Source organism: Ictidomys tridecemlineatus, chromosome 3 (genome assembly GCF_052094955.1).
Source record: "Ictidomys tridecemlineatus isolate mIctTri1 chromosome 3, mIctTri1.hap1, whole genome shotgun sequence".
In the NCBI taxonomy this organism is placed as follows: domain Eukaryota; kingdom Metazoa; phylum Chordata; class Mammalia; order Rodentia; family Sciuridae; genus Ictidomys; species Ictidomys tridecemlineatus.
In genome coordinates this window covers 1,123,196-1,149,874 of record NC_135479.1, presented here as the reverse complement: position 1 = coordinate 1,149,874, position 26,679 = coordinate 1,123,196, and the positions used below count along the sequence as shown (strand labels likewise).

The 26,679-nt window shown below is 55.7% G+C and overlaps 3 protein-coding genes across 11 annotated transcripts; all 3 read right to left on the bottom strand.

The window, feature by feature from the left end:
- Nucleotides 1-66: 66 nt before the first annotated feature.
- Sirt7 (sirtuin 7) lies at nucleotides 67-6,702 on the bottom strand. 4 transcript variants are annotated; one of them, XM_078041414.1, is made up of 11 exons: nucleotides 6,568-6,702; nucleotides 6,356-6,493; nucleotides 6,174-6,278; nucleotides 3,921-3,991; nucleotides 3,765-3,837; nucleotides 2,965-3,063; nucleotides 2,656-2,892; nucleotides 2,464-2,544; nucleotides 1,927-2,033; nucleotides 1,084-1,193; nucleotides 67-728 (listed from the first exon to the last, which is right to left on the bottom strand). In XM_078041414.1, the coding sequence occupies exons 1-11, from the start codon at nucleotides 6,658-6,660 to the stop codon at nucleotides 586-588; spliced, it is 1,257 nt and encodes a 418-aa protein (XP_077897540.1). In that variant the 5' UTR covers nucleotides 6,661-6,702; the 3' UTR covers nucleotides 67-585. The 4 variants fall into 4 exon arrangements, 3 of the variants coding, with proteins under 3 accessions (XP_077897540.1, XP_077897541.1, XP_077897542.1); XR_013435782.1 differs by lacking the exon at nucleotides 1,084-1,193 and adding an exon at nucleotides 1,362-1,447 and having other exon boundaries at nucleotides 547-728; XM_078041415.1 differs by lacking the exon at nucleotides 1,084-1,193.
- Nucleotides 6,703-6,788: 86 nt separating this feature from the next.
- On the bottom strand, nucleotides 6,789-15,543 carry Mafg (MAF bZIP transcription factor G). 4 transcript variants are annotated; one of them, XM_078041422.1, is made up of 3 exons: nucleotides 15,425-15,543; nucleotides 11,655-11,716; nucleotides 6,789-11,567 (listed from the first exon to the last, which is right to left on the bottom strand). In XM_078041422.1, exons 2-3 carry the CDS (start codon nucleotides 11,688-11,690, stop codon nucleotides 11,115-11,117), a joined length of 489 nt encoding a protein of 162 aa, XP_077897548.1. In that variant the 5' UTR covers nucleotides 11,691-11,716; nucleotides 15,425-15,543; the 3' UTR covers nucleotides 6,789-11,114. The 4 variants fall into 4 exon arrangements, with proteins under 4 accessions (XP_077897548.1, XP_077897549.1, XP_077897550.1 ...); XM_078041423.1 differs by lacking the exon at nucleotides 15,425-15,543 and adding an exon at nucleotides 14,912-14,930; XM_078041424.1 differs by lacking the exon at nucleotides 15,425-15,543 and adding an exon at nucleotides 14,696-14,717.
- A 5,260-nt stretch (nucleotides 15,544-20,803) lies between these two features.
- Nucleotides 20,804-25,211, bottom strand: Pycr1 (pyrroline-5-carboxylate reductase 1). Of its 3 annotated transcripts, none has more exons than XM_078041410.1 (9): nucleotides 25,113-25,211; nucleotides 24,678-24,784; nucleotides 24,359-24,429; nucleotides 23,574-23,750; nucleotides 23,152-23,373; nucleotides 22,855-22,947; nucleotides 22,524-22,687; nucleotides 21,587-21,735; nucleotides 20,804-21,023 (listed from the first exon to the last, which is right to left on the bottom strand). In XM_078041410.1, the coding sequence occupies exons 2-9, from the start codon at nucleotides 24,742-24,744 to the stop codon at nucleotides 20,917-20,919; spliced, it is 1,050 nt and encodes a 349-aa protein (XP_077897536.1). In that variant the 5' UTR covers nucleotides 24,745-24,784; nucleotides 25,113-25,211; the 3' UTR covers nucleotides 20,804-20,916. The 3 variants fall into 3 exon arrangements, with proteins under 3 accessions (XP_077897536.1, XP_005332738.2, XP_040124265.1); XM_005332681.4 differs by having other exon boundaries at nucleotides 23,574-23,753; nucleotides 25,113-25,210; XM_040268331.2 differs by lacking the exon at nucleotides 23,152-23,373 and having other exon boundaries at nucleotides 20,804-21,735; nucleotides 23,574-23,753.
- Nucleotides 25,212-26,679: the final 1,468 nt, after the last annotated feature.

Genomic DNA, 26,679 nt, shown 5'->3' with positions numbered 1-26,679 from the left:
CCCAGGAGCCGGCTCGCGGCCGCTCGGTACTGAGCAAAACAGCAGACATCGGGACACGGACACGAACACAGTGCAGAAATGTTTAATAAAGGTCTGCTCCGAGCCAAGGCTCAGAACCGCCCCTTTGCCGCATACCCAACAGAGATCTCTATAAAGTCAGCTTTTTAGTAAGGAGTAGAAACTGGGGAGGCCCTGAGAGTAGCCTGGTGAGTGAGGTAAGGCAGCCATGGGCTCCTCTGCCGACCAGGCTGGGATGGACCCAGCTCTGTCCTCCCAGAAAGGCCTGCTGCCACCTCTTGTATAGAGAGGGGATGTCCTGGATGGTCAAGCCCATAATGGGGGCAACTGTGCAGTGCAAGGGGGCTTCCCACAAGGACAGACAAATGGCTAAAAAACGTCAAGGTGACCTGTCACCCCCAGTTCTTCCCACTAGACCCTTTGGGGGCAACCTGGCCTTGACTGTGACACTGGCCCCTGAACAAGAGTTCCAGCCATCTGCAAAGTGCCAATTATCTTCATCAACACCAGGTTATGTGGCTTTCTTCCTTTTTGCACGTTTGGCACAGCCCCTGCCAAACCAGCCCCCTAGGATGGGGCCTGAGGTAAGTGGGGCACCCCGGTCCCCAGGCGGGGCCTCCTCTCTGCTTCGGCACAATGACTTCCGACTGTGGCTGCCTTCTTCACCAGCTCGAAGGGGAGTCGCCAGGGAGAAGATTGGGTCCTGCCACCTACCAAGAAAGGAAGGCTGCATCAGGCAGGTCTGCACCCTCTCAGTGCAACCCACCCCAGCACAGGGAAGCTGCCTGAGGTCACCTGCCTTCCCTCCCCATCCCTTGTCTTTTAACCATGGCTGGGCTTTGGTTGGTGGTAGCTGCATCCTCACCAAGCTACAGAAGAGCTGCAGGAGAGGAAATCTCCTTGGGTGGCAACTCAAAGGCCAGCACCCACCCCAGCTGGCCTCCTTGGAACTCAAGTGTCTCATCCACAATTAGTGGGCTGTGCTCACACAGGGTAGGATGGCAACAGCCCTTGGGGGGGGGGGTTGTGTCTCCAGGGATGGTCACTAGCAACGCTGGGCCCCACCTTTCTTTTGTTCAGCCAGGGGCAGGTGGACCAGACCCTCTTCCCCTTCCCAGACTGCACGACGGGGATGAGAAGGATGGCCAGCTGACTGGGGAGGAGCGGCCCACAGACTACATCGTGAAGAAATCATGTGTCTGACTGAGATGTAGAACCACATGTTATAAACGTAAGGTACATATAAGCACTGATAAAGAAAATGAGCTAAGTTAATGTAAAAAAAAAAAAAAAATACAGGACACAATAGGCCCACGTCACAGAACACCACAAACATAACATACAAGAATTGCCAGGCCCAGAGGTGAAGGGATCCTTAATTTCTTGAACCCTTTGATTAAAAGAAGTTACTGATTTCCCCTATAAGACCCTGAAAATTCACAGAGAAAGAAAGTGTAAACTTTTTACTCAACACATACACCAAATCTAAATTATCACAAATTCCGCATTAAGGCACAGGTTAAGCTTCCCCCAAATATACCAACTCCCAAAACCAAGGACAATAAGATTCCGTTTGACTGGAGTAGCCAAGTCCTCATCCCCTCCAGGCCCCTTTCCATTCAGGTTTGTCTGAGAGGTCAACAAGGAAAGGTCAAATAGAACGAATTGGCTGATGCCCTCTCCCTGCAAGGGATACTGGGCACCACACCAGCCAGAGAGAAGTATACACGTGAAGTCTTGCCACCTTGGCAAACCAAGGCCAGTCGCTGTGGAGGACACCTGCTTCAGACCACTTCATAGAGTGCTCACAACACCTCAGAGCTTCCTCCACGCTCGGCTCACAGGAGCAGACAGACACGGCCCACCAAGGAGGGGAGGAGACAGGGCTGACCCAGCTTGCCCACTCACCTGTTGTAGAGGGGGATCTCTAGGCCCAGCTCGTCCATGAGGAGCTGCATGACATCATCACATTTCCCATGAAGCTTCAAGGCAGCCCAGTCATCCTTCGGGGTCCACTGAAGACAGGAAAAGCAAGTGAGGCAGGGTGCAGTGGCACACTACTATAATCCCATCAACTTGGGAGGTGGAGGCAGGGGATTACAAATTTGAGGCCACTCTGGGCAACCTTAGCAAGACCCTCAACAATTTACGGAGGCCTTGCCTCAAGATATAAAATAAAAAAGGGTGGGGATGTAGCTCAGTGATAAAGTGCCCCTGGATTCAATCCCCAGTACTAAACACAACAAAACAAAACCAATCAAGAAGTCCCTATTACTTCCTATCCTGTAGCCTTGAACTCCGCAGGGCCAGTCAGCACTGGGTGAGCACTCAGTCAGCACTCCCCAGGTGACCACCCAGGCTTGTACTACACCTCCTGATATATGGATGTGAGATGTCTTTCTGGCTTTTCAGATCAAAGAAATTAGCTCTGAGCACCCAAGTTACCTGCAGGTTCACAATGTAGAGCTTGGGCCGCCGGCTGGGGGGCTTGGTCATGCACCAGAGGCGAGGATACTTCTTTAGAACCTTTGAGAATAGCACACACATGTGAAGAGCCAGGCTGGAGAAACAGAGTCCAGTGCACATAAGGCAGGTAGGCTCATTGCCAATTGGGTTTACTACGTTGTTGTCACATACCTTCAAGCTGGACCCTAAACACAAGATCGTGTCTGCTTTGCTTGCAGCCTCTGTTGCGGCCTCCCAGTTCAGAGGCTGCCCCAAAGTTCCCCTCTCTCCAAAGTGCACAATGGTATCCCGGAGCTGAGCCCCACACTTGTGGCAGGTCCGGCCTGTCTGGTGTCGGTGGAGAGCAGTGCGTTCTGTCACATCAAATACACGCACATACTCCCTGTTGGGGATGCAGGAGGTGCAGACCTGAGGACAAGAAGGCACAGTGAGTGGGACCTGCCTGCCACCCAGGCCCTGTGTCCCCGCAGGACTGCTCACTTCAATGTACATGTTCCCGTGGAGCTCTGAGATGGCGGTGCGTGGCAGCCCACTTCGCAGATGGAGCCCGTCACAATTTTGAGACACCACGTGCTGTACCTGGAAGGCAGGACATGGTGGCAGTCAGCACGGAAATGGAGGAAACATCCTACAATGGTGAAACCCTTCTTAGCCCAGCCTGACCAAGAGCTCCTAAGACCTGGTACAACTATGACCCTACAGAAAGCCTCGGAAGATGCATACCACCAGGACTTGGTAGGGCCCCATCACTGGGAGGAACTGTGTTCTCCTGCTACCAGCTCTGACACACCCAGAGCAGCTGGGAAGGCAAGCATCTATGTTGTCCCTATAAGACTGGGAAGTGACTTAAGGCTCTGGGTGCAGGTATGACCACTCTGCTCCAGACAGATGCCCTCTTGGATCATCTATTTCAGGTCCCTGAGGACGCAGAAAGATATCCCCCTTTTCCACTAGGTTGAAGGTGCTCATCAGAGGGTCTGAAGACATTTCTGACAAGCTAACCTGTGGCTAAGGAGGCTTCCAAGGCACCTGGAGCAATGCAGAAGAATCTGGAGACACTCTAAGCTGGCCCTGGAGAGAACAGTACAGGGCAGGGGATACCCTTTCTTCTGGAAGAGGAAACTCCACAGGATCAAACAGGAGTCTGACCTGCTGGGGCTGCTCATCATCATAGGGTCAATTGGCAGAGGTGGGATGCAGCTGCCCACTTGGGTACTAAGGTTACGGCTCTGGGTCCCAGGCCTGGCCCTGGGTGTGTATGCCAGTCAGTGTGCTCTTACCAGCTTTTGTTCATGTAAACAAGCAATACTCATGTGGGTGAGCGTAGGCTCTGCTTCACTCAGGTCGGTAGCACTGTTGGGCAGAAGGAAAAGCGGAGATAAGGGAGCCGCAGGCCAGGACATTAGGCCCTTGCTCAACCATGGGAGAAGGCTCACCTCACATTTCTCCCTTTCTGAAGCAGTGTCCACACACCATTAGGGCCCCGGTAATCTGGGATAGAGGCTGCCTGCACAAAAAGCCCAAGGAAAAGTCATCACTGTGTGTATCTGCAGAATTCTCCAAATGGGACATGCCACATTGCAGGCTGACCCACAGACTGGCCTCTGTTACTTCCATAACTATCTGCCCGACGCCAGGTAAAGTGTGTCCCAATGCAGCTCCTTCCCTCCATCTGTACTTCCTCTTCCTGCCAAGCCCAGCTCATCCATCCAGGCTCCATGGAGATTTGTCCTTCTGTGGGAGGTTCTCCAGCTGAGTGCAAGGCTTAGATCTGTGGCCATGTCTATTCACCACAATGAGTAGAAAACTGATCAGGTTCATCTGTGTTTTCAGAGCCTGCTAAAGAAATACTTAGCAATGGCAAGCCACTGGGTGGGAGCACTCCTCTGTCCAAATTATTTTATCCTGACACTGAATAATTACTACTGTACCTCAACACACAGAGGCCAACCTCTCCAGATAAGATAAACATCCAATTTTCCAAATTTCATTTATTTTCTTTTTAAAGCACCAGGGACTGAACCCAGGTATGCTCCACTATTGAGCCCTTTTAATTTTTTGAGACAGGTTGTCACTTAGTTGCCAGCTGGCCTCAAACTTGTGATCCTCCTGCCTCAGCCTCCTAAGCCTCTGGGATTACAGGCATGTACCACCACACACTGCTTAATTTTCCAAACTTTTGGTCCAGTGAAATAAACGAATCCTAAAAAGAAAGCAGAAAGCAAACAGGATCCAAGTATCTTGTGCTCCTCTCTGGGGAAGCCCTGTCTCCTCACTGTTGTTTAATCTCAAGACAAATGCCCACTCTGTCACATTTCAAAAGGAGAACAGAGCTGGGAATGGTGGCATACACTTGTAATCCCAGCAGCTAGAAAGAGGCTTGTAATACTTGAGTATTCCAAGTTTGAGGCCAGCCTCAGGAACTTAGCAAGGCCCGTCTCAGAATAAAAATAGAAACAGTTGGGGATTTGGGTCAGTGGTTAAGCACCCCTGGATTCAATCCCTTGTATAAAAACAAAACAACAACAACAAAAAAATCAGTAGTATATTCAATGTTATTCAAACAATAACAGACAAAATTAGCTCCATGTGGCTTTTAGTTGTCATTAGATTTTATAAAAGGTGACAGCACTGTCCCTCAATAATCCCAACTGGATTTTTAGGCATGGCTGTGAAGGAGGGGGCCCCAGATGCTTGGGCTCTAGGTATTTACAAGTTAAGGCAGCAAACTCACCTTGCACATTCTTGCTATTGAACCTCTGCTGTTTTATGTTTGGAGTGCCTCATGCCCGCTTCACCTGTAAATCTTCCTCCTTTCATGGCCCTAATTCAATACCTCCTGCAGCAAGCCCATCAGGATGGATGCCCCAGTTTTGAGTATTGAGGGTGTGTCTGGATTTCTGGGATAGCAACCCCAGTCAGCATTCTGTTTATTTGTTTACATGGCTGATTACTGTCACCTAACCTCCTCAGAGTAGAAATCACTGGGGGTCCACTTCTGCTGGGCTTACACATACCTAAAACTTCACACTCCTTGATCAGACTGCGTTTAAATGATCTGTGAGTCACACTTTCAAAGCTAGCCCTGTTCCACAGTCCAGGATAGCTCATCAAACTTCTCAAAACCCAGTACATTTCTTTTCTTTGCCCATATATTCTGATTATTACCGGGTTGCTTTCTATTTTTCTTTTCTATTTTTCTTCCTTACAAGCTGGGGAAAGCACAATGAGCAGAATATCAGGACACTGAACGGATAACCTGGGTCCATCCATTAACGCCGATAACTTCAAGAGGGGTTGCCAGAAGGAAGTTGGCTTCTACACCTATTTCCGTCTGTTTATTTTTAGTGTTTGTAAGAGATCAAGCGTTTTTTGTTTTTATTTAACCTTACTTTATTTATATGCAGCGCTGAGGATGGACCCAGGACCTCACATATGGTAGGCGAGCTCAACCACTGAGCCCAACCACTGAGCCACAACCCCAGCCCAGATCAAGCGTTTTTGAAGTCTGCCTTAGTTAACTTGTATATCAAGTCGTTTCGTGAATGGAGAAATGGAGACCTTACAGCTGCTTTAAAGGTGAAATTTGTCTTTGCGACTGGGTGGTGACCTAACTCTACACTGCACTGTTCCGGGTCCGTCGCCCAGACGGGGGCGCCCACACCCGCCCGGCCCGCCCTGGTCCCTACCGTGCTGATGCCCGCGCCGGTGTAGACCACTAAGTATTTGGCATTGCGGACGGCGCCGGCCAACTCCTGGACCTTCCTCCGCAGCTCCTCTGGGTCGTCGCACACCTGCCGAGAGCCGGGACTGGTCACGCCGCCCGCCGCCACCGCCGCCCGCCGCCCGCCGCCCGCCACGCTGGACTCGCCTCCTCCTGCCGCCGCTTGAGACCCTCGCGCCGCCGACTCCGGCCCTGCAGCTCGGTGACAAGGTCCTCGCTCTCGGCCAGCAGCCGGCCCTCCTCGACGCTGCGCTCGGCCGCCGCCTTCCTCAGGATGCGCGACACCTGCGGGCGGGCGGGCGGGCAGGCGGTGAGCGGCGGCGCGGGCGGGCACGGGCGCGGGCGCAGCGGCAGCCTACCTGGCGGAGTCGCTCCCGCTGCTGCTCCTCCCGCAGCCTCCGGACCCGCTCCGCCGCCTTGCGCTCCGAGCGGCTGAGACCACCGGCTGCCATCGCTCCGGGAACCGCGCTTCCGGCTTCCGCTTCCGCCTCGCCCAGCAGCCGGGCGGGCGCATGCGCGCGCCGGGCCCGCCCCCGCCCCTTCCGGCCCCAGCGCGTCGCCCCAAAGAAGCACCTGCAGGTCTCTTTAAAAGGCGTTTATTGATCATATACAAAATAAAGAAAACCTTATATATCACAAACATACACTATGTACAGCAATAAATACCCGGGGCCAGGCCCAGCGCCGCCCCTCCTGGACAATAACTTAGCAATAAATACTGCGCAGGGCGCGGGTGGGCACCAAGACCGCTGTCCCGCCGAGGCCAGGTCCCTGACCGCCCTACACGGTGTGGGCTCTGGGCCTCTCCTTGCAGCCAGAACCCCGGCCCTCACTCCAGCGGATCTCAGGGTACCCCCTCCAACCTTCCCTGGCTTCAGCCCTCCGCAGGGCAGACAGGGGCTGATCAACTCTGCTTGGACACACCTCTCAGTGCCAGGAGACCAACAGAGCTGGACACAGGGTAGCCCTTGTCCTGTTGCCCTAAGTTGCCAGGAGAAGGCTTTCTGCACCCACTCCCGTTTGGTTAAAGGCTTCAGGGACTAGCGGATGGAGGGATGGAAGGAAGGGCAAGGCTGGGACATGAGGCTGCTAGAGAGGCAGAAAACCCAACTGCTGTCACCAAGTACAGCTCACAGGGACACACTCTTACATTCCACCTCAGACTCAAGCGACACTCAGTATCAATGCTGCTGCTCAAGGGGTAAGGTGGAAATGTATGCAGGTGGCCCAGCAGGTACAGAACATGACCAAGATGCGCAAGCCAGAGCAGAATAGGCCATGAGAAGCTTGGCCCTGCCTCTGTGTGACACTGATTATGTACTCTGCTCTCTACAACTGCTCCAAAACCAGACAGCCAACCGGAAGGTAAAAACATGCCAAAAAGAATTATTCAGTGGCTTCTGGGGAAAAAATCGTTAACGTGTTGGTTCCTTTCACCAAACCACAGCCTAAAAATGTAAGTCACAAGATCCCAAAGCGGAAATGGTGCAGCGGGCTGTGGCTCAGTTTGCCAGCTGTGGATGGGAGTACTGGCCAAGTGGCTATTCCAGGTAGGGGGCAGTAGGGATATGGCCGGACCACCATCCCAAAGCAGGCTGCAGCTGATCAGAGATGTCAGCCCAGGCACTGCACAGAGGCTGCTGCTGACAGAGGTGTGCATACAGACCTGAAGCGTGGACGGAGAGTAGCCTGCAGGAAGGCCTGTCGAGCAGAAAGCCTAGTACACAACACAGAGCAGTCATGGAGCCTCTACTGAGGGAAGCACCACCCTGGAGCAGCAGCCAGGGACCACAGGGAGAGCTCTCTGGGGCCACTGATTTTGGCAAGAGCGGACCTGTTCACTTTTTCCCCCTCCCCTCTGAAATCTGAGCATCCACATTAGGATAAAGGAGGAAGGGGGCAAATTCAAGATAGGAGGGAAGACACACATTATGGTTTACTAGGCGGACAAGTCTGGGAGACCTGGCCTCAGCCAAAACCCTCTATTCACTGTGTCAGAAAAGCTGAGATAAAAAAGAACACAATACCCTCACAGCAAGAAAACATAATCGACAAGGATCAGAAAGACAGCCAATAGTCACACGTGGACACAGGATTTACTGTCTTTAAATCAAGGTGAAGGGAAAGGGGTGGTGCTGCCCTGGTTTGACGGACCCAAGGAACAGTTGCTCCAAATCCACAGAAGGAAGCACAGCTTCACCAACCCCAGAGCTACTTCTGCACACCAAACCAAGACAGCAACTTCTGCTCAGCACTGGCCCAACCTCTTCCTCACCGCACCCACCACATGCTCTCTAGCTCTACACCTGGAGAGCACTGTTCATCACCTGGGGATGATGACCCCACCCCATCCAGGACCAGACGACATACAGGGCCTGCCCCTACCCCCCTGTTAGGGACAAACTTGATCCATTCCAACTCTACTGCTGTAGCCAACAGCAGCAGCTTGCTTCTGCCTCCCATTTAGACAACCAGACTGAAGGAAGGCATGAAGTCATCAGGTGACTCAGTCAAGTCAGAATTCCCGTTTTGTAGCAGCCACAGGTACCAACAGGTCTGTCTGAGCACCCTAAACTGAAGAAGCCCCCCAAGACTGGAGCTGGCAGATGCCCAGCTCCCACCCCATGGCACACCAGATCGAATTCGGGGTGAAAATCCTGTTGTCCATGAAGCGGAGTCTTTCCTCTCACCAGCCCACATTCCTGTGCTTTTCAGGAATCCAGGGCCCCCCTAAGAGGACACCAGCAACCCTGTTTAGAGGCCAAAGCCACATGCCCAGAGATGGGGCTATACCTCTTTTGGGGGCGGAGGGACATAGGCACCAGTTCTGGTCACATCCCATGAGGAGCTTCCCGAATCAAGCCCAGAAGTTTGGCAGCCTCTGCCAGGTAGCTGGAACAGGGAAGTGGGCTGGGACCCCACAGAGAAGCACCTCCAAGTTGAGCAGCGATCCCTGGAAGACACAGATTCCCAAAGAGAGGAGGAAGAAGGGCCTGGAGCCAAGAGCTGCCAGCAGAGACTAGCAGGGAAGGGACAGAGCCAGCTTTGGAGTCCAAGCCCTTGTCTGGAATTGGTGGAAGTTGCCTAGGCCCTCACAGTGAAGCAGAGAAGGGGCTCCCCAGGTGGGGCCCTGTCCATTCTGTGCAGGAAGCAACACACCACAGCATGGAAACAGCTAAGGGGTAAGTGAGCAGTAGGATTTGCAACCCATTAGGGTGGGTTCCTTGAGTGTCCCACCCCATCTGTGGCCTACAGGAATAAAGCCAAAGCCAGGAGGAAGACAGCCAGGAACAGCTTAGCCATGGCCCTGTGGGAACCCACAGTGACTCCTTGGTCCCTGCAATACCACCACCCAGGTAGGGCCAGGGGTGGTGACTGTGGAAGCAGCACTGAGGCTCTGGATGCCCCTCAATTTCACCTACACAGCCAGTGGGTCAGCCCAAGCGACAGACCCACCGATGAAGCCAAGGCTCGGCACAGGTGGGAGTGGCAGAGACCCCTGGCAGACTACCTGGGCAAGGGGCAGGCTCTGAAAGCAGAAAAGGCTGGGCTGGCAGGCAGACGCCCTCACTCCAGTGGAGGAGGCGCCATCAGGGACCCCGGCTCGGCTGAGGTCCAACAAGCCAGCAGAAGCAAAAACACAACCAAACCCAAAAAACAAACACGGGAAAATACACAAGAAGGGACGGCCACAGGTCAAAGGTCACCAGAAGCACCAGCACTTTACGGGCTGCACAAAACCTCACCAGGCACGGACAACACCACGGCACCGGCAAGAGACGGAAGCAGGAAGGGCAAAGGAGTAGTAAGTCACTTTCGGTACAATTGCAAAAGAGATATCAAAGAGGACGGCCTCTGGTCGGCGCGCGGCTTGGCTTTTTTTTTTTTTTTTTTTTAAACTAAGTTTTATAAATAATGTCTGATAACTCTGTGTATATAAAAACTAAATTCCAACAGCCACAAAGAGTTGTCCGTAAGTTTACAAGAAGGGATTTTTTTTGTTTTTGTTTTTTGGGTTTGTTTTTTTTTTTAAACTAGCAAAGTTACTATTATACTTTCTTCCCTTTTCCATTTATATGGTCAAATGTTCTTTTTACTTGCTTTTTTTTTAAAAGACAATTTTATAAATACTCTGCAGCTCTTTTTTTTCTCTTTAGCTCTTAAACATATAATTTAATAACTTCGTAAAAGGAACTTCTCTTTTAAATAAAGGGCTATATAACCACACAAATAGGTCATGTAAACAGTGACACGGGACCCATTGCAGGACACACTGACATACCTTCCACGCACGCTCACGGCCAGTGATTTGGTCTTGTTCAGTGCACCGTGTCAGGTTTGAGCGCCAGAGCCCCTGCCCCAGCACCCACAGTGCCCAGGCAGGTGACCTACCTGTCCAGGGCCCTCAAGGACACCCCACTCTTCAGAGCAGAGCCCCTCTCTTCCTTCTGGGCTGAGCTGAGCTGCCTGCCAGGTCTGAAGAGAGAGAACCCCTCCAGTCCCATTTGAGCCCAGCAGCCTGTGGGCTGTGGGCACCCAGGAGGGGAGGGCAGACCTTGAGGCCCAGTTTACTCACTGGCTTTCCCATTCTCTTGTCCATTCCCATAGTGCCCACTCTAGACTCCTAGCCTGCATGGCCTAGGTACAAAGAGGGTTAGGAGCAACCCAACATCACCACCGAACTGACCAATCCCAGCGTACAAACACACGCACTGACGACAAGATGAGATCAAAGGGGCTCAGCCCAGTGCCCCTGGGGAACAGGTTGTGCTTTTCAGGGAAGGGAAAGGAAGGGAGAAGGGGAAGAGGAAGGAGAGGGAAAAGGAGGAGGAAGTGGGACAGGGCTGCTGACTTCGCCATGCGCCTAGTGGCCCCTCGAAGACCTGCCCGGCAATCCCACATGTCCCTATGACCGGGCGTCCGTCTTGGACTTTACTATTGTGATGACACTGGTGGCGGCCACCTTGCCAGGGACCAGGGGCCCCAGGCCAGCAGCAAGGGGGCCCCGAGCTGGGGCCACAGGGCTGCGAGCCACGGTCCTGGCGAAGTTCTGCAGGGCCTCATACTTGGAGCGCAGGGCGTCGAGCTCCAGCTTCATGCTGGCATTCTCAGAGGCCAGCTTCTCTACCTCCTGCTGCAGCTCGGCTTTCTGCTTCTCCAGCTCCTCCTTCTGTGTTACCCGCTTCACGCGGCAGCTGGCCGCATAGCCCCGGTTCTTGAGTGTGCGACGGCGCTGCTTCAGCTGAATGATCTCCTCCTTGGACAGGCCCCGCAGGTGCTGGTTCAGCTCACGAACCGACATGGTCACCAGCTCCTCATCCGTCAGGCTGGTGCCATTCTCACCTGGCTCCCGCTTCACCTACAGTAGCATAGCACAGGGTGGCAGCTGAGCAGGGCGCTCGCTCCACGTTGCCCAACCACAGCCTCCCCTGTTCTGCCCACTCACCTTCAAGGCCTTGCTTCCTTTATTAGGGGTCGTCATAACCCGGGGCACAGTGAGCAGCCACTCTGCAAGACACAGGGCAGGGGTCAGGACCCTGCAGACCACGCCATCCCTGCCCTGCCCTCCCCAGTTCATACAAGTTTCACATACACATCCTTCCAGGGAGCCTGTCACCCAGCCCCCAGAGCCCTGCCCCTAATATGCCCATTCCCCTGGTACCTTGGGCTTTGCCTCTCCTGAGTTGGGCTGCTCCTGACCACCCTGCCCCTAGAGAACCAGGTCAGGGAGATCTGATGGGGGAAGGGGAACTGAAGGCTATGAGGGAGCCAGGGGCAAGACAAAGGGGCAGGGGGAGAGATTAGAAGGAATAATCTGCGGGAGGGGCAAGCCTAGAAGGAAGCGGAGCTTTAAAAATAACCCCAGTGCTGCCCCAGAGCTCACTGTGCCTGGCGAGTCATGCTGACTCAGCATACCCCTCCCTCCAAGCCCAGCCTGCTCTTGAGGCCAGCCAACAGCCAGCGCCCCAGGAGACCTGCTGCTGGTGCCAACAGCAGGTGAGGGCCAGCCAGCGACTGTGCTGTGTATCCTAGGGTCCCACCTCCTACTGCTGTCTTAGACTCTAAGTCCTCAGGTTCCTGCTCCCTCCAGGGCTCAGGGGGTTGTCCCTTGGGGATTCAGGCCTCAATCTCCCAAAGATATCTGAGGTCAGGGGTGGGCCTCCCAGCTATGCTGTGTTTTCAGGGCTGGTCAGAGAGTCCCACCACTTTCCAGTTAGCAGGCTATCCAGCTAGGAAGAGACTCCAGACCCCACCAGTCCTCCCTGTCCACCTCCTTTAATGATGGAGTAACCATCCTGTGGCTTTAAGTTGCAGCATCCTATGCCCTGCCTCACCCCCACCAGGGTGTTTCACAAAGTTCCCCAGTTACCCGCACTGGGGGCCTGCTCAGTTGGAGGAAGGCAAGAGTCAGCCTGACTGCTCTCTGACTCCTGGTCTGGGGTCCATGCCACAGGGCCACGGAACGAAAGCACAAGGGTCAACTCCCATACACTCACCTGACTCTTTGGCACCCCAACCTCACTTTCTGTTTTCTGAAGCCCTGCCAGAACATTTTTGTGCACCTAGTCCAGGGAATCTCCACCCGGCTCAGCCTCCACCAGACCCTTGGGCAAAGACCACCCCAGTGTACTACCCACTCCTTTCCAGGTTAGATACAGGAGGTAACTGGAGAGCAAGGCCAAGCACTTCAGACAACTGTGGGGAAGGGGGGCTGAGGGGACTTCTCACCCTCACCCTCATCAGGGGAGATAGAGTGTGGCTGGGGAAGTAGGGATACATGTTCCCGCTAGAGACCCTACATTACCTAGTCTTGCACCCAGAGACCAGGTTGCATGCAGAATAGGCTGGAGAAGCCAAAGACACCTCCCCACACTAGGCCACCAAGAGCATCAGAGAGGCAAGAATTCTTCCAGATCAAAAGGCAGAAGATCAGAGTTATAGGTCCTCAAAGGATCTGCCTGTCCCACATGCTGTCCCCAAGCCCACTCCAGGAGCCAGGTCCGCAGAGCAGAGCCTACAGGAGCTCTCCCACCTTGAGCACAGACAGGATGCAGGGATGCTGCCCTGGCACAGGCTCTTCTCACCCCCGTCCTTCCCTACCCTGACTGCTAAGCACAATGACAATGGTGACTTCCTGAGGAGACCACATAGAAAAGTGCCGAGTGTGGCAGCTGGGAGCCAAAAAGTGCCTCCTCAACAGATTTCACCCTCCGCAGAAGGCCTGAACTCAGCACAAGTACAGCCAATCGTCTCCTAATCAAAGGTGTGTGAGTGCATGTGTGTATGCATGTGTGCATGGTGGGGGAAGGGCAGGTCTCAGCAAGCTGGTGCTTCCAGCTGCCTGCCTGGAGAAACACTGAGCCAGAGGAGGGGGATTCCAAGGCTGGATGATCAAGGGGTGCCAAAGAGTCAGGTGAGTGTATGGGAGTTGACCCTGACGCTTTCGTTCCCTGGCCCTGTGGCACTGACCCCATCTCAGCCCTCCTTCAGGTCTTGAAGCCTGGTGAAGGGGCCCAGGCATCCTTCACCTTTCGCTTACCTATAGGCCAACCCTGCCTCATGGAGTCACACCCAAAGACTTCCAAGAGACTCTGGGCCAACCACTCAAGGCTGAGAGCCAAGAAAGGAAAAGCAAATGGCAAGACAGCTGTCCTTGCTCCTTCGTCCTGGCCTGCAAACCCTAATTACCAAAATTCCTAGGCAGGAGTTTGGATGCTCTGGCACCGGAAACTCCAGACCCATCCTCTCCAGACAATCACCTTTTGAAAACAATCAAGTTTAGTTTCCACTGAAACAAATGACTGAGAAGACTTAAACACACACACATACACACACACACTCTGTGGAACTCTGAATTTTCCTGGAACAAAATAATTCTACACCAAGGATGAGCTAAAGTGTGAAAACACCTGGCCCCTACAAGCCCCCAGGGTTCAGTAAGCAAGAGTCTAAGTAAGACTCTCAAGAGTCTAAGTAAGAGTACAGCATTTGGGTTGGGAGCATCCCTGAGTGCAAAGCACAATGTCAGCCTAACCCAGCCAGGAACCCTGAGCAAAAGAAGCGGTACAGAAGAGTAAGTGCCTATTTTTCTGCTCCAGCCCTCCAAAGCCACACCACTCTCAGGCTGACACATTCTGAACCCCCAGCTACTAGGCTACACACCCATCAGGGCACAGTCTTCGCTAACTTTACACAACACTGAAACCCCACACTCACGTGGGCAAACTTTAGGGGCACTGGAACTGCATTCTTCTATACCATGCCGGTAACCCAAGGTTCCCACCTGCTGTCTAGGTCCCCCACTTCCTCTCATTTGCAATTTCCTGGTAAAACTGTCCCTGCTTCCTCTATGTCACACACCCCTTTTTCTCCCACTGCCTCCTGTCTTCTCCATCAGGGGAGGCCCAGCCTGGCCGGCCAGACCAGTCGCCGGGCCCTACCAGTCGCAGAGAATGCCAGCTTCCCAGCCGGGCAAGCTCAACCCACCTAAGCTCCTCCCATCTTCTCACTCAGAAAACAGTTTCCCAGTTTGGGGAACTGCCCCAGCCGTGGGATCAGGGCCAGCAGCCCGGGGAACTGCCTGAGAGGGATGCGCAGGCCCGGGCTTCACCTTCCACCCCGGGAGAAAACCTGCAGCGTGACACCCACGCCCTCCTCGCAGTCTGCAAAACTTGAACAGGGCCCGACCTCGCCGCCCCGCACCTTGCCCTCCTTCGGCCGCCGCGGCCCGGCCCGGCCCCCGCCCCCGCCCCAGCCGAGCGTCAGCGGGAGCACCGAGTGACCTCATGCTGATGACTCAGCACGTCTCCGCTGGGCTCGCACGCGCGTGGCGGGCCGAAGCCGCGCAGCGGGGTCTCCCCGCCGCCGCCGCCGCCCCTGCCGCCCCGCGGGGACCCAGCGCGCGGAGGCGCGACAGACACCTGATGAGTCAGCAGCTCGGCCCGGCGCGACCGCCCGCGGACCCCGCGCCCGCCCGGCCCCGCCCTTCCCTCGCGCCCCCCGCGGGGCGCCGGGGTCTGTCCGCCGCGCGCCACCCGCTCTCGGCCTCGCCGTCTCCGGGCCCACCGCACCCGGCGGCGGTGACCAGGCTCTGGGTCCTGGCCGGTGGGCAAAGCCAGGCACGGGCCGCGACGGGGCGCGAAGCACACCCGCGGCCGGGCCCCGCCGCCCCGCTCGCGCTGCCCCGCCGCCCCGGCCCCGGCCCCGCGCACTCACCACACTGCGGGCCCGGGCGGGCCGGGGCGGGGCCGCGCGGGGCTGGAGCCGGCGCGAGGGGTCCGGGCCGGGGCTGGGGGTGCTGGCTGCCTGCGCGGGCCGAGCCGAGCGCACTGGGAAGGCCGGGCCGGACCGGGCTCGGGATCCGCCGCCGCCGCCGCCGCCGCCGCCGCTCCTCAGACGTCACATGATGTTTGGTCACGTGGGCTCCATTCATGAAGCGGCGACGCGGCCGGCCTCAGCTTAAAGGGGAAGGCACGGCGGCGGCGAGTCGACGGGCGGGCGTGCTTCACTGCGCCTGCGCGTCCGGGCGCCGTCGCCCCTAGCAACACGCGCCGCGCTCCCGACCCCTCTCCCCCGTGGGCTCTCGCGGGACCAGGCCCGGGCGCGCGCTCGGCCGACCACGCCCCCGCCGCGGTGCCGCCCAGGGGAGCCGGAGTCAGCAGGGCGCCGGGCTGGAACCGTGTGGAAGGTGGGGCGCCAGTCTCAACTTGTGGGCGTAGCCCAGAGGGGCCGTGCCTCCAGATGTAGGCGCGGACCTAGGCTCCAGGTCTGACGGAGAGGACCTTCGGGGTTCAAGTTCTTGCACCGTTATGCCATTGGTTACCCCACGTAGCCGCTAGGCCTCCTTCGTCCCAGATCGCGCAGCAGATAGGAGGGCGCGCGCTCTACAGGGGCAGAGCGGAAACCCCAGCCTACGTCCCGGGAACTGTGCAGTGTGCACAAGGCCTCGAGAACATTCCCAGTGGCCCTGATTCCCAAGACTCCACGCTACAGATGACGCCTGGGGAGGGGCTCCCAAGCGGTGTCTTGTCGCATAGTAAGTGTGCAGTTAAACAAAGAGTTGATGCGATCCAGGTGTGGCACATGCCTGTACTCCCAGCTACTCTGGAGGCTGAGGCAGGAGTTCAAAACCACCCTGGGAGGCTTCACAAGACTCCCCCTAAAAAATAAAAGGAAAAGAGTTAATGTCGTCAGTTGCACTTTTTCTCTCCCATTTCTTTGGCGCCTGCACTTTCTGTAAGGAAACACCACTGCTCTTGAAAACTCCCAGCAGAGGAAGTCACAAAGGGCAACTGTGGAAATGGGAGGCAGGCAATTGTTCCTTTCAACCTCTCAACTTTCTACTCAGTTCTCCTCTCTTCTCTGGAGTAAAGCCAAGAAATACGACCCGTCCTGCCAGGTGGGCAAGAAGGTGAAACGACAGAAGAGCGAGCCACTGAATGAAGAGTGAAGGTACCACAGAGGCCAACCCAGGACCCTCTAAAGCTATCCTCCCTGCAGACCTCCAGAACTTTCCACCATCCCTGGGTAGAGCTCCAGGGGTTGTCTTATTGTTTTATTTGGGGTACTAGGGATGAATCCAGGGAAACACAACCACTGAACCACATCCCCAGCCTTTTTAATTTTCTCATTACTTAGGGCCTCATTGAGTTGTGAGGCTGGCTTTGAACTTGGCAATCCTCCTGCCTCAAGTTGCTGGGATTACAGGCACGTGCCACTGACTAGCTGGGTTGGCTCTTATCATCAGGAGCTCCCTAGAGGAGTGGGTTGGGACCTTTATCTTTGACCCCTGCACTGCGCGTGGCTGGAGTCTCACAAAATATAGGGACTTAATTTGCTTGTTGTATGACTCCTAAAACCCTTGATGTGTTCTCTGTTTTCTTTTCCAATGAAATGGCATTTGATTATGTTGCTCAAACCAGCCTTGAACTCCTGGACTCAAGACTACCTGGGATTCCAGGCACCAGGCCCCACCCAGAAAGCCCTCAACTTTTTTTTTGGTACTGAAGATTGAAGCCAGAGTGCTTTATCATTGAGCTACATCCCCAGCCACTTTTATTTTTTATTTTGAGACAGAGTCTTGCAAAATTGCTGAGGGTCTCTGTAAGTTGCCCAGGCTGACCTCAAATTTGCATTCCTCCTGCCTCAGCCTTCCAAGTCACTGGGATTACAGGTGTGCCCCAAGGCACCTAGCCAGGCACTCCACTTCTGTTGTACAAAACCAACAATGGCCAGGCATGCATGCATGTAATCCCAGCAACTTGGGAGGCTGAAGCAAGAAGATCGAAAAAAGAAGGTGAAACGACAGAAGAGCGAGCCACTGAATGAAGAGTGAAGGTACCACAGAGGCCAACCCAGCAACTTAGTGAGGCCTTAAACAACTTAGTGAGACCTTGTCCCAAAACATGAAACTTGAGGGGCTGGGGTTGTGGCTCAGTGGTACAGCACTCACCTAGCACATGCACAGCCTTTAAGCACCACATAAAAGTAATTAAATAAAGGTATTGTGTCCAACTACAACAAAATAAATAAATATTTTTTTAAATAAGAAATTTTAGGGGCTGGGGATGTGGTTCAGTGGTTGAGTGCCCCTGAGTTCAATCCCTGATACCAAAAAAAAAAAGGAAAAAAAAAATTTTAAAGGGCTAGGGATGGATTGGAGTTGTAGCTCAGTGGTAGAGCACTTGCCTAGCACGTGTGAGGCACTGGTTTTGATCCTCAGCACCACATAAAAATAAATAAATAAAATAAAGGTATACTGTCCATCTACAACTAAGATGTTTGGAAAAAAAAAAAAAGAGGGGTTGAGTTGTGGCTCAGAGGTGCAGGGCTTGTCTAGCATGTGCGAGGCCCTGGGTTCAATCCTCATCACCACATAAAAATAAAGTAAAGGTATTGTGTCCAACTACAACTAAAATAAAAATATTGAAAAAAAGAAAAAGAAAAGACAGAAAGGCTAGAGATGTGGCTAGGTGGTTAAGCATCCTTGAGTTCAATCCCTGGTACCAAAAACAAAAACAAAGGATGAGGGGAATGGCTCCGTGGCGCCCCCATGAGCCAGCACCCAGGATGAAGATGATAAAGGAAGAGATGCAAAGCCCATGGGTGCAAGCACCTTAGGGGCTGATCTTTGTGGAACCTCTGCTGGGGGCAATGCTCAGGCCTGACTCCCTGGTCAGGCTCTCTCCACACCTCCAGCACCTTGTTTCCCGCCATAGTTGAATACTACCATCTGCAGGAAACTCTCTGACAGCCTCTGGCCCCCACAGCCCCTTCTCAGGCTAGTCTGCACCCTCCATGGGCTGACCTTAGCACTCCACTGCCCCTTCCTGAGAGTAGCAGGCCCCAGCCTGATGGCCACAGGGAGGCTGAGGGTACATGGGACATGGCTGGAATCCATACCCAGACGGGGGTTATTCCTGCTCTCTCTCTTTGTGCAGGTGGACATCCTCCTTCTCTGCCTGCAGGGGTTTCAGACCTAGTTGTTCTGAAGCCTGACCTGCACAGGGACCACAGACAGGGGTTGGCCTAGTACAGGAAAGAACTGTGAGAGGTGAACAGGGCAAAGGCCCCAGCCAAACAGGCTGGTGTCAAGGGCCATTCCAGCTAGGAAACAGGAGAAGCTGGACCAAGCCGAAGGAGCTGGCTCTCCCACTGCATCCTCCAGCTATTGTGCCAAGGGCAGGGTGGCTCACTCCAAGCTGTACCCCAAGACTGGGAGGGATCAGAGCTGCCAGCATCAGGGACCGTGAGGGCCTGGATCTGAGAGAAGGTGTGTCCCTGCCTGGCTTTGCTGGGCTCACCCTCTTGCTGGCTCCAGATAGACATGTCCCCACAGCTTGCCCCACACCCTCTTTCAGGCTTGGTCTGGCTTCAACCCAGTCCCAACCAGGAGCCTCACTGGGAAGCCTCACAAGCCTGCCTGCTGAAATTTGACACCTTCTCTCTATATAATTTTTAATTAATTAATTTTATTTATTGTTTGTTTGTGTGCTGGAGATTGAACCAGGGCTTCATGTGTGCTAGATAAGCACTGCTACGTCCAAGGCCCTTATAATTATTTTTTTCCTTCCTTTTTTTTTTTTTAAATTCGTTTCTTCTTCTTTTTAAGACAAGATCTAAAGATCTAAGTTGCCCAGGCTGACCTTGAACTTGCATCCCTCCCGCCTTAGCCTCCTGAGGTGCTGGATCACAGGTATGCACCACTGTAGAGCTCCGTCCCAGTCATGTTCTGAATAAGCCGGTACCAACACCTCCTTGCAGAGCCTGTCTGGACCCAGGCCCTGCCTTCTTCGGGACTGTGCCTCACCTGAAGCACCTGGCTGGCCTGCTGGCTTCCCTCATGCCCAGACCAGGTGCACTGTGCCAAGCCTTCATCTTTCTGTGGGTCAGTGCCTGACAGGAGGTACCCAAATAGGGACTGACCTTGACCTGGAGGGAACAGTTGAGTCATCGGGCAGACACATGGCCTCTGGGTCAGTCTCTTTGCTCAGGGGAGGACATCAGGGTCTCCTATACTGCCAAGGAGTCTTTTCAGAGAAGGGAATGATTTTGGGTGCCCATGGCTAGGAGGCTGGGAAGTTCACTGCCCAGCCCAGAGCCCACCTACCCACAAGCCTAGGGGTCTGCACTGGGGCCTGGGCTTCAGGAGGGGCCTACAGACATGTCATCCTGGTCCTCCTTGCCCAGCCCTGGCTGTGTCCACAGCTAACCCACCCTCATCTTGGTCCACATCAGTGTGTGGGGAGGACCAGGGCTCTCCACGGCCAAGAGGAAGAGTACGACCTCAGCTCCCCACCCCAAGAGAGGCCCCCACCCGCCTGGCACTTCCCCTCACAAGAACAGTGTCCACTGCTGCTGATCCCAGCAGGGTCCTCCAGTCTGTGAGCCTCCTGTGGGGGTGCACTTTATGTGTGGCCTTGATGGGGCCACATCGTATCCAGATATCTATTCAAACATTGTTCTGGTGTTTTTGCTAAGGCATTTCTGCATGAGATGAACACGTAAATCAGTTGAATTTAACATCAGGTAAGAGCAAAATGTCACTCAATAAGGCAGATTGCCCTTCATGATGTAGGTGGGTCTCATCCAATCAGTTGAAGGCCTAAGTCACAGAAAAGATCCACCCTCTCCCAGGTAAGGGAGAATTTTTCCAACTCACAGTTTCAGATTTTCTCTACCATATTGATTTTTCCTGCCTGCCAGACTTTGAACTAGAACATCTGCTTGTCCTGCCAATGTGTTAGGGTCTCCAACCTGCTAGCCCACCCCCTGCCATTTGAGGGTCTCTCTGTGTGTATCCTATCAGTTCCATTTCTCTAGCAAACTCCAATATACCTTCCTTAAGGGTTTCTCATCAGGAACCTGGCCCTGCTGGCCACAGCTGGATATAAGCCTCTGTCAGTGCCAGCTTCTAGGCAAGTCTGGAATGGATGAGGCCCAGAAGCTCCCAGCCCTCTGTTTCTGGGGGCCTCAGCCTGGCTGCCCTGGGACTGCAGGGCTTGGGCCACGAGCTGCTGGCTGGGCCCTCAGCGTTACACTCGGGTGCAGAGGCCTCCTTCACAAGTGGCATTTAGAAGTCAGGGCACCAAGAGCTTTCAGAAACCGCTTTATTCAACCTAAAGGGTCGGGAGGGAAGTGAGCACCCCACCAGGCAGATCAGGAGTGTGATGGCCTGAGTGTGCTGGTGGTCACGGGAAGTTCAGCAGCTACCCGAGGAGTCCTCTTCCCAAATATTCGACAGGATCAAGGAAGCTGGGCAGCTGGCCAAGACAACTTGGGTCCCTGGCACCAAGCTCAAGACGCCCGTGATCCTCTGCCAGCACACAGGAGGGAGGGTGAGTGGGGAGTGGAAAAGGGCCCTTGGGTCTTTTTGTGTTGGGTGCCAGGAACAGAACCAGGGCCTTGCCATGTCAGGTGCTCCACCTTTGCAAAAAGAAGGGGCAAGCCCACACCAGCTGACACTGGGGTTGAGGAGGGTGAAGACCTCAGGCTGGAGCTATATAAAAAGCTCGGGGTGTGAGGAGGTCAAAGAGCCCATCCCTGTTATGGGCTGAAGCCTGGGAACCATGGAGGCTCCCAGTGAAAGGTGATATGCCCTTCCCTGGCCACAACCCTGGCTGACCCAGACTGTGGGCAGATGCCCACTGAAGGGTTGGAGACCCCCCAGAACAAGAGCCTGGAGCCAGGAGAGCAAGAAGTGGAGAGAAAGGCTGGGCACGGTCGTATGCACGTGCAGTCTGAGCACTTGGAGGCTCAGGTGGGAGGATCTATTGAATCCCATGACTCCAGGCCCAGGGTGGGCAAAACAACAAGAGGAGGGGGGGGAGGGGGGGGAGGGGGGGAGAGCAGGTGGAGGCAGGGTGCATCATTCCTTGCCTGCCGAGGCCAGGTTGCGGGCCAGTGGCTTGGCAGGGCCAGAGGACAGAGAGGCCCCTGCGGGGGAGTCCAGCTTCACCTTGTCCAGAACAGTTTTCTTGATGGCAGCAGGTGAGACCTTCTCCTGGTCGGCCATGGTCTGCAGTTCCCTGGACAGGTAGCAAGGGTTGGGCTCAGGCCTCTGCCTCCTTCTGGAGGCCATAGCTCCTAGGGTCTGCCCACCTCAGTGGTGCTGTGCCATACGACCTGCCTTCTCTACAAAGCTGCAGGGCTCCCACTAACCCCATTCAAGGTGGCTCAGGGTCACACATCTCTCTGTGGCATGCCTCAGTCCCTGAGCTCTCGCTGCCTGACTGCAGGACTAGCCTCCTGCCACTCCTGTCTCCCCTGCAGTGCAGCCCTGCGTGAGGCTTGCTGTCGGGCAGTGCCACTCAGTAGTCTGGGAGTCTGCACTAGCCAGTGGGCACTGTGGCCAGAAAGGTGCTGCCGACCACCCTATAGACCTGGCTCCGCTTTGGACCAGCCGCAGAATCCCAGCAGTTTTCTTTCAACTCTCACCAAGCTTTCCTTGGGCCAGGACAGGACACTTATCTAACTCCCTTAATCCCCAGCCAGGGCAGGAGGGTGTTGAAGCCGGACCCCAGGGTTGTCTGACGTGCCAGGCTGCCCTTCCAACCCAGGCCTCTGGCCATGTTGATGAAACTGCACAGGGACGGCAGTGCAGGCCTGGAGAAGCTTTCTTCACATGTAGAAGCCCACAGGACTGTGGAAGGGGGTGAGGGGCACTTCAGACCGACTCCAGGAAGCTCGGGGTTCCTTGTGCCCTGCCCAAGTCTAGGCCACAGCTCAATAAATAATCTGCCCTGAGCTGCCCCTTTAAGGCCAAGGCTCTAGTGTGCTGGAATGGACGGCAGGACGGGGCAGTAGAGGTGCTCACCGTGTGCGGATGCAGGAGGCCTCCACAGCATTGATGAGCAGGGAGCGGAAGCCCCCACTCTCCAACACGTGCAGGGCGTGGATGGTGGCCCCTCCGGGAGAGCAGACGTTGTCTTTGAGCTGGCCTGGGTGCTCTTCCGAGTCCAGTAGCATCCTGGCGGCTCCCTGCAGCCAGAGAGGTACTCATGGGGATGGGCCATCGCCCTGCCTCTGCAAGCACCGTCCCCAGCCACTCTAGCACAGTAATAGCCAACTCCCCACCCATCTGCCCCTGTGGACGGTGTCAGTGCTGGCAAGGAACCACCCTCACCAGAGGATCAGGAAACACTGACCAGCAGGGCCTGGGCCCCAAGGCGGACTGCCAGGCGCCTTGGAAGTCCCATTTTAACACCGCCATCAGCCAGGGCATCCAGGGCAGTGAATGCCTGCAAGGAGAAGGCACCCTAAGCCACTGTCCTGGCCTCTCTTCCTCTCTCTCTGTGGCCCAGAGCTCAGTGCCAGAGAGCACCAGTTCCCACAGCCATGAAGTTCCCACCCAGCCCTCCAAGGGAAGCAGGAACAGAGGGTACCCCAGAACCCTAGGAACTTCCAACTCCCCCCAGTCACCACCCACTACTACCAGCCCTCACATAGGCAGGGCCACTGCCACTGAGCCCCGTGACAGCATCAATCAGGTCCTCCTCCACCTCTGTGCAGAAGCCCACGCTGCCTAGGAGCTGTTCCAGGAGCCTGCCATCCTCCACTTGGGCATGGGTGCCCGTGGCATATACAGTAACCCCCTCTCGCACCACAACTGGGGTGTTGGTCATGCACCGAATAACCTTGGGCGCTGGTCGAAATGCTGTCAGTTTCTGGAGAAGAAACGGGGTGTGTCACCCTGGCCTTGGCCACCCATCCTCACCCCAGGTAGGCATAAGTATGGACATGCTGCCCTAGTGGAACATTTCCTGACCACTCACAGATGGAGAGCCCAGGCACGGAGCTCCTGTGTGCACTCCACGTCCGCACCCCCACCCCAGCAGGCCCCGTGAGCCCAGCCCACAGCACCCACCTTCTCAATGGAGCTAATGGTAACACCAGCCGCACAGGACACCACAATGTGCCTGTCCTCGATGTCAGCGCCAATCTCATCCAGGATGAAGGGGATGATATGCGGCTTCACGGCCAGGAAGAGCACGTCACTGTGCCGCACAGTCTCCTTGTTGTGGGGTGTCAGGTTCACCCCTATCTTCTGCAGAAACGTAAGGCAACTCAGACTGCCCCAGAAGTTGTCCTCCCCTCTCTTCACCCAGGGGCTGCTGGGCCAGTTACAGGCTGAGCTGAGGGCCCACAGCACAGAGCCTGGAACACCCTCAGCTGCCTTCCCACCCAGAAATGTAGGAAGCACTCTGTTCTTCAACGAGTCCCCTTCGCAGACAGAAAAGGGACAATACATCCAAGCCACAACCCCATCCCCCTCCCCCATCTCAGGATGCAGCCTCCAGAGATGCCTGCTCTTCAGGTGTGGGTAACAGTCTCAAGTTGAAAGCTTGCCTACCCTTAGATCTGCAATCCTGACTCAGAGGTGACAAACTGAAGCTGTATTCAGCCCCAGGTGTGTCTTGTCTGGCCTTCTGTTATGGCCCCATCTGCCTGACTCCCAGAGGCTCCCGGTGAGCACTGCTCCCACCAGCCATGCATACCACCAGCAATGGAAGCCATAGGCAGGGCCAGGAGGCAGGACCTGGAGACACACCAGCCCAGGCACAGCCACTGCCAGGGCTGCCCAACACCCAGCCCCAGACACTGACTCTCTAGGAACCCAGCCTTCCTGCCTACCCTCTGCCCAGTACCTACCCTCAGGGCAGAAACTGTGGCCAGGTCCATGTCTGGGGAACTGGCCATTATCTTGTGGGCAGCCAGGATACCTGGGGTGGGCAAGACAAGTTTTCCTCCCTCAAGGCCAATTCCGGCCTCTCTCTCTCCCACCTCTGGGGGAAACAAGCTGCAGAGAAATCCCACCCTCAGGATAAAAGAGGAACCCCAAACATATGGAAGCTTCCAATCCCTTAGGACTCAAGCCATGTAACTCAGACCCCCACTTCAGCCCCAGCCCTACCCAGGGTAAGGGGGCCCAACCTCATCCACTTGGTCCCTTCTTGACCCCAGAGTCTACCTGCTGATGTGAAGCCCTTGGCTAGTGCGAAGGCCAGCTGGCCAGCCCCGATGAAGCCCACGCTCATGCTGCCTGGAAGCCCGAAGCCCTCACAGCTGGTTTCGGCTCTGCAGGGCGGGATGGAGAGCTGGAAGTTAGGTGGTCAGCACCAGGGCTGGCCACTCCTCAGGCGGCCAGGCGCCCCCTCACCTCCTAACCCAGCCAGCCTAGCCGGATGTTGCCCCTCCGTCCCGCTCGGTAACTGTCCCAGCTCCCCCCGCCCATAACAACGCAGTCCCCGGCCCGCTGTCGAGGGTCACGGGCTCTCTGGACGAGCCAGGGAGCCGCCGGGAATGAGAGAGGACCGGGAGAGGACCCAGCGCCAGGAGGCCCTCCGCGTCCGAGCCCCCGCCTGCCCGCCCCGAGCAGCAGAACGCCCGCGGCGCCCCCGCCCACCTAAACCCGCGCAGGTAGTCCCGCCGCAGCGCCGCGCCCGCCACGCGGCACCCGCGCCCCGGCCCCGCCCCCTCTGCCCCGGCCAATCCTCGGTGCAGCCGCCGCGCGCCGGCCAATCGGGAGCGGCGACCGGAGCCTGGGGTGTTGCATCATTCCGGAGGCCGGCCGGTCGGCCCCGCCCCACTCGGGCGGCCGCGGGTGGGAGGCGCTAGCGCTTCCAGACAGCGGCCCGGAGACCCCTCCGGGTGGGTGTCTCCTCGGTAGAGCTTCCTCGCAGACCACCTTTGGAAGCTGGCCACTCTGTGGTCACAGGCCTCTACACACACTCCGAACAGGTGGTGTTCCACTCGTAAACTGGGGAGGACGATCCTGTAGTGCCCCAGCTCCCCAAGTTCCTGGAACTTTTAGGCCCTGGGTTTTAGGGAGAACAGGACTGTAGTCATCCTTCCCGCGCCCCAGGGCATGCCCAGGACCTATTTCCCTGTGTTGGGGCTGCAGGGTAGTCTAGGACCATGGCATAGTAGAAGTGATCACCACGACAACCCATCCCCCCACGAGGGCAGAGGTGTCCTGAATCATTTTTTTCTGTTCTGTGTCTTAAATGAGGACCAGCTGTGGGCCAGGTGCAGTGGCAACGCCTGTAATCCCAGTGGCTCTGGAGGCTGAGGCAGGAGGATCACCAGAGTTCAAAGGTTTAAAGCCAGCCTCAGCAACATGGTGAGGCCCTGTGCAATTTAGTGAGATTCTGTCTCTAAATAGAATATTTGAAAAAGGGCTGGGGATATGGCTCAGTGGTCAAGCACCTCTGGGTTCCATTCCGGATTACCAAACCCTCCCCCCCCCAAAAAAAAGGGTGAGGACCAGCTGCTTCAGAAATAACCTGAGAATGATCAAGATGTTTCCTCCTCCAGGCCTGGCTGCAAACTCTGTCCTGTCCACCTGGTTTCCTTCTCCTTGACATCTAACTGTCACCACCAACACCAGGGCCCTGTTGGGTAGGGAGGAGTTTGGTCTTTGCACTCCAAGGGAGGGCCTGGGGTCGTGGTGGGTTTCCACAGTGCAGCTCAGACCCATGGCAGGAAGCCAGGCCTGCTTCACACTCTCAGCACAGAGCTCCCTGTGTAAGGTCACTGTTCTCCAAGTGGTGACCACACGTCTTACTCTTTCCTAAAACAGAGCAAAGACCATCCTCTGGTCCAGGGAGTAACCATGGCAGGACCAGCCTGGAGAGGAGCCTCCCAAAGCCTTCTCCCAGGCCCCTCCTCGGCCTTACCTCAGAGGAGTGGGGTGGGCGCGGGGGCAGAAAGCCACAGGGCAGTGAGGGGGGGCCTTGGTGACAGGTACTTTGTTTCAAAGGAAAGAAGAAAGCAGGGTCCCTCCTGGATCATGTCCAGCCCTGCCCTGAGAGTCAGGATGGACGTGGCCCACCTGCTCCTTTGTTACCTGGTGACATGGCCTCCTGACCCCAGCCTTCTCAGCCCCCAGACCCAGCAGCTGTCTGCCTGCCCTTGGGGATCTGCCCTAGGCACCCACCCCCTCCAAGTAGAAGACATGGGTCCAGACACAG

What these genes read in the sequence shown, in the direction of transcription:
- Sirt7 (XM_078041414.1), bottom strand. Translation starts at nt 6,660, where the DNA reads ATGGCAGCCGGTGGTCTCAGCCGCTCGGAGCGCAAGGCGGCGGAGCGG. An exon ending in TCAAGCGGCGGCAGGAGGAG is followed by an intron (nt 6,279 to 6,355) that starts GCGAGTCCAGCG and finishes GGCTCTCGGCAG; the next exon opens with GTGTGCGACGACCCAGAGGA. An exon ending in CAGAAAGGGAGAAATGTGAG is followed by an intron (nt 3,838 to 3,920) that starts GTGAGCCTTCTC and finishes TCTGCCCAACAG; the next exon opens with TGCTACCGACCTGAGTGAAG.
- Mafg (XM_078041422.1), bottom strand. Translation starts at nt 11,690, where the DNA reads ATGACGACCCCTAATAAAGGAAGCAAGGCCTTGAAG. An exon ending in AAGGAAGCAAGGCCTTGAAG is followed by an intron (nt 11,568 to 11,654) that starts GTGAGTGGGCAG and finishes ATGCTACTGTAG; the next exon opens with GTGAAGCGGGAGCCAGGTGA.
- Pycr1 (XM_005332681.4), bottom strand. Translation starts at nt 24,744, where the DNA reads ATGAGCGTGGGCTTCATCGGGGCTGGCCAGCTGGCCTTCGCACTAGCC. An exon ending in CCACAGTTTCTGCCCTGAGG is followed by an intron (nt 23,754 to 24,358) that starts GTAGGTACTGGG and finishes ACGTTTCTGCAG; the next exon opens with AAGATAGGGGTGAACCTGAC. An exon ending in CCGCAACCTGGCCTCGGCAG is followed by an intron (nt 21,024 to 21,586) that starts GCAAGGAATGAT and finishes GTGTGCTGGCAG; the next exon opens with AGGATCACGGGCGTCTTGAG.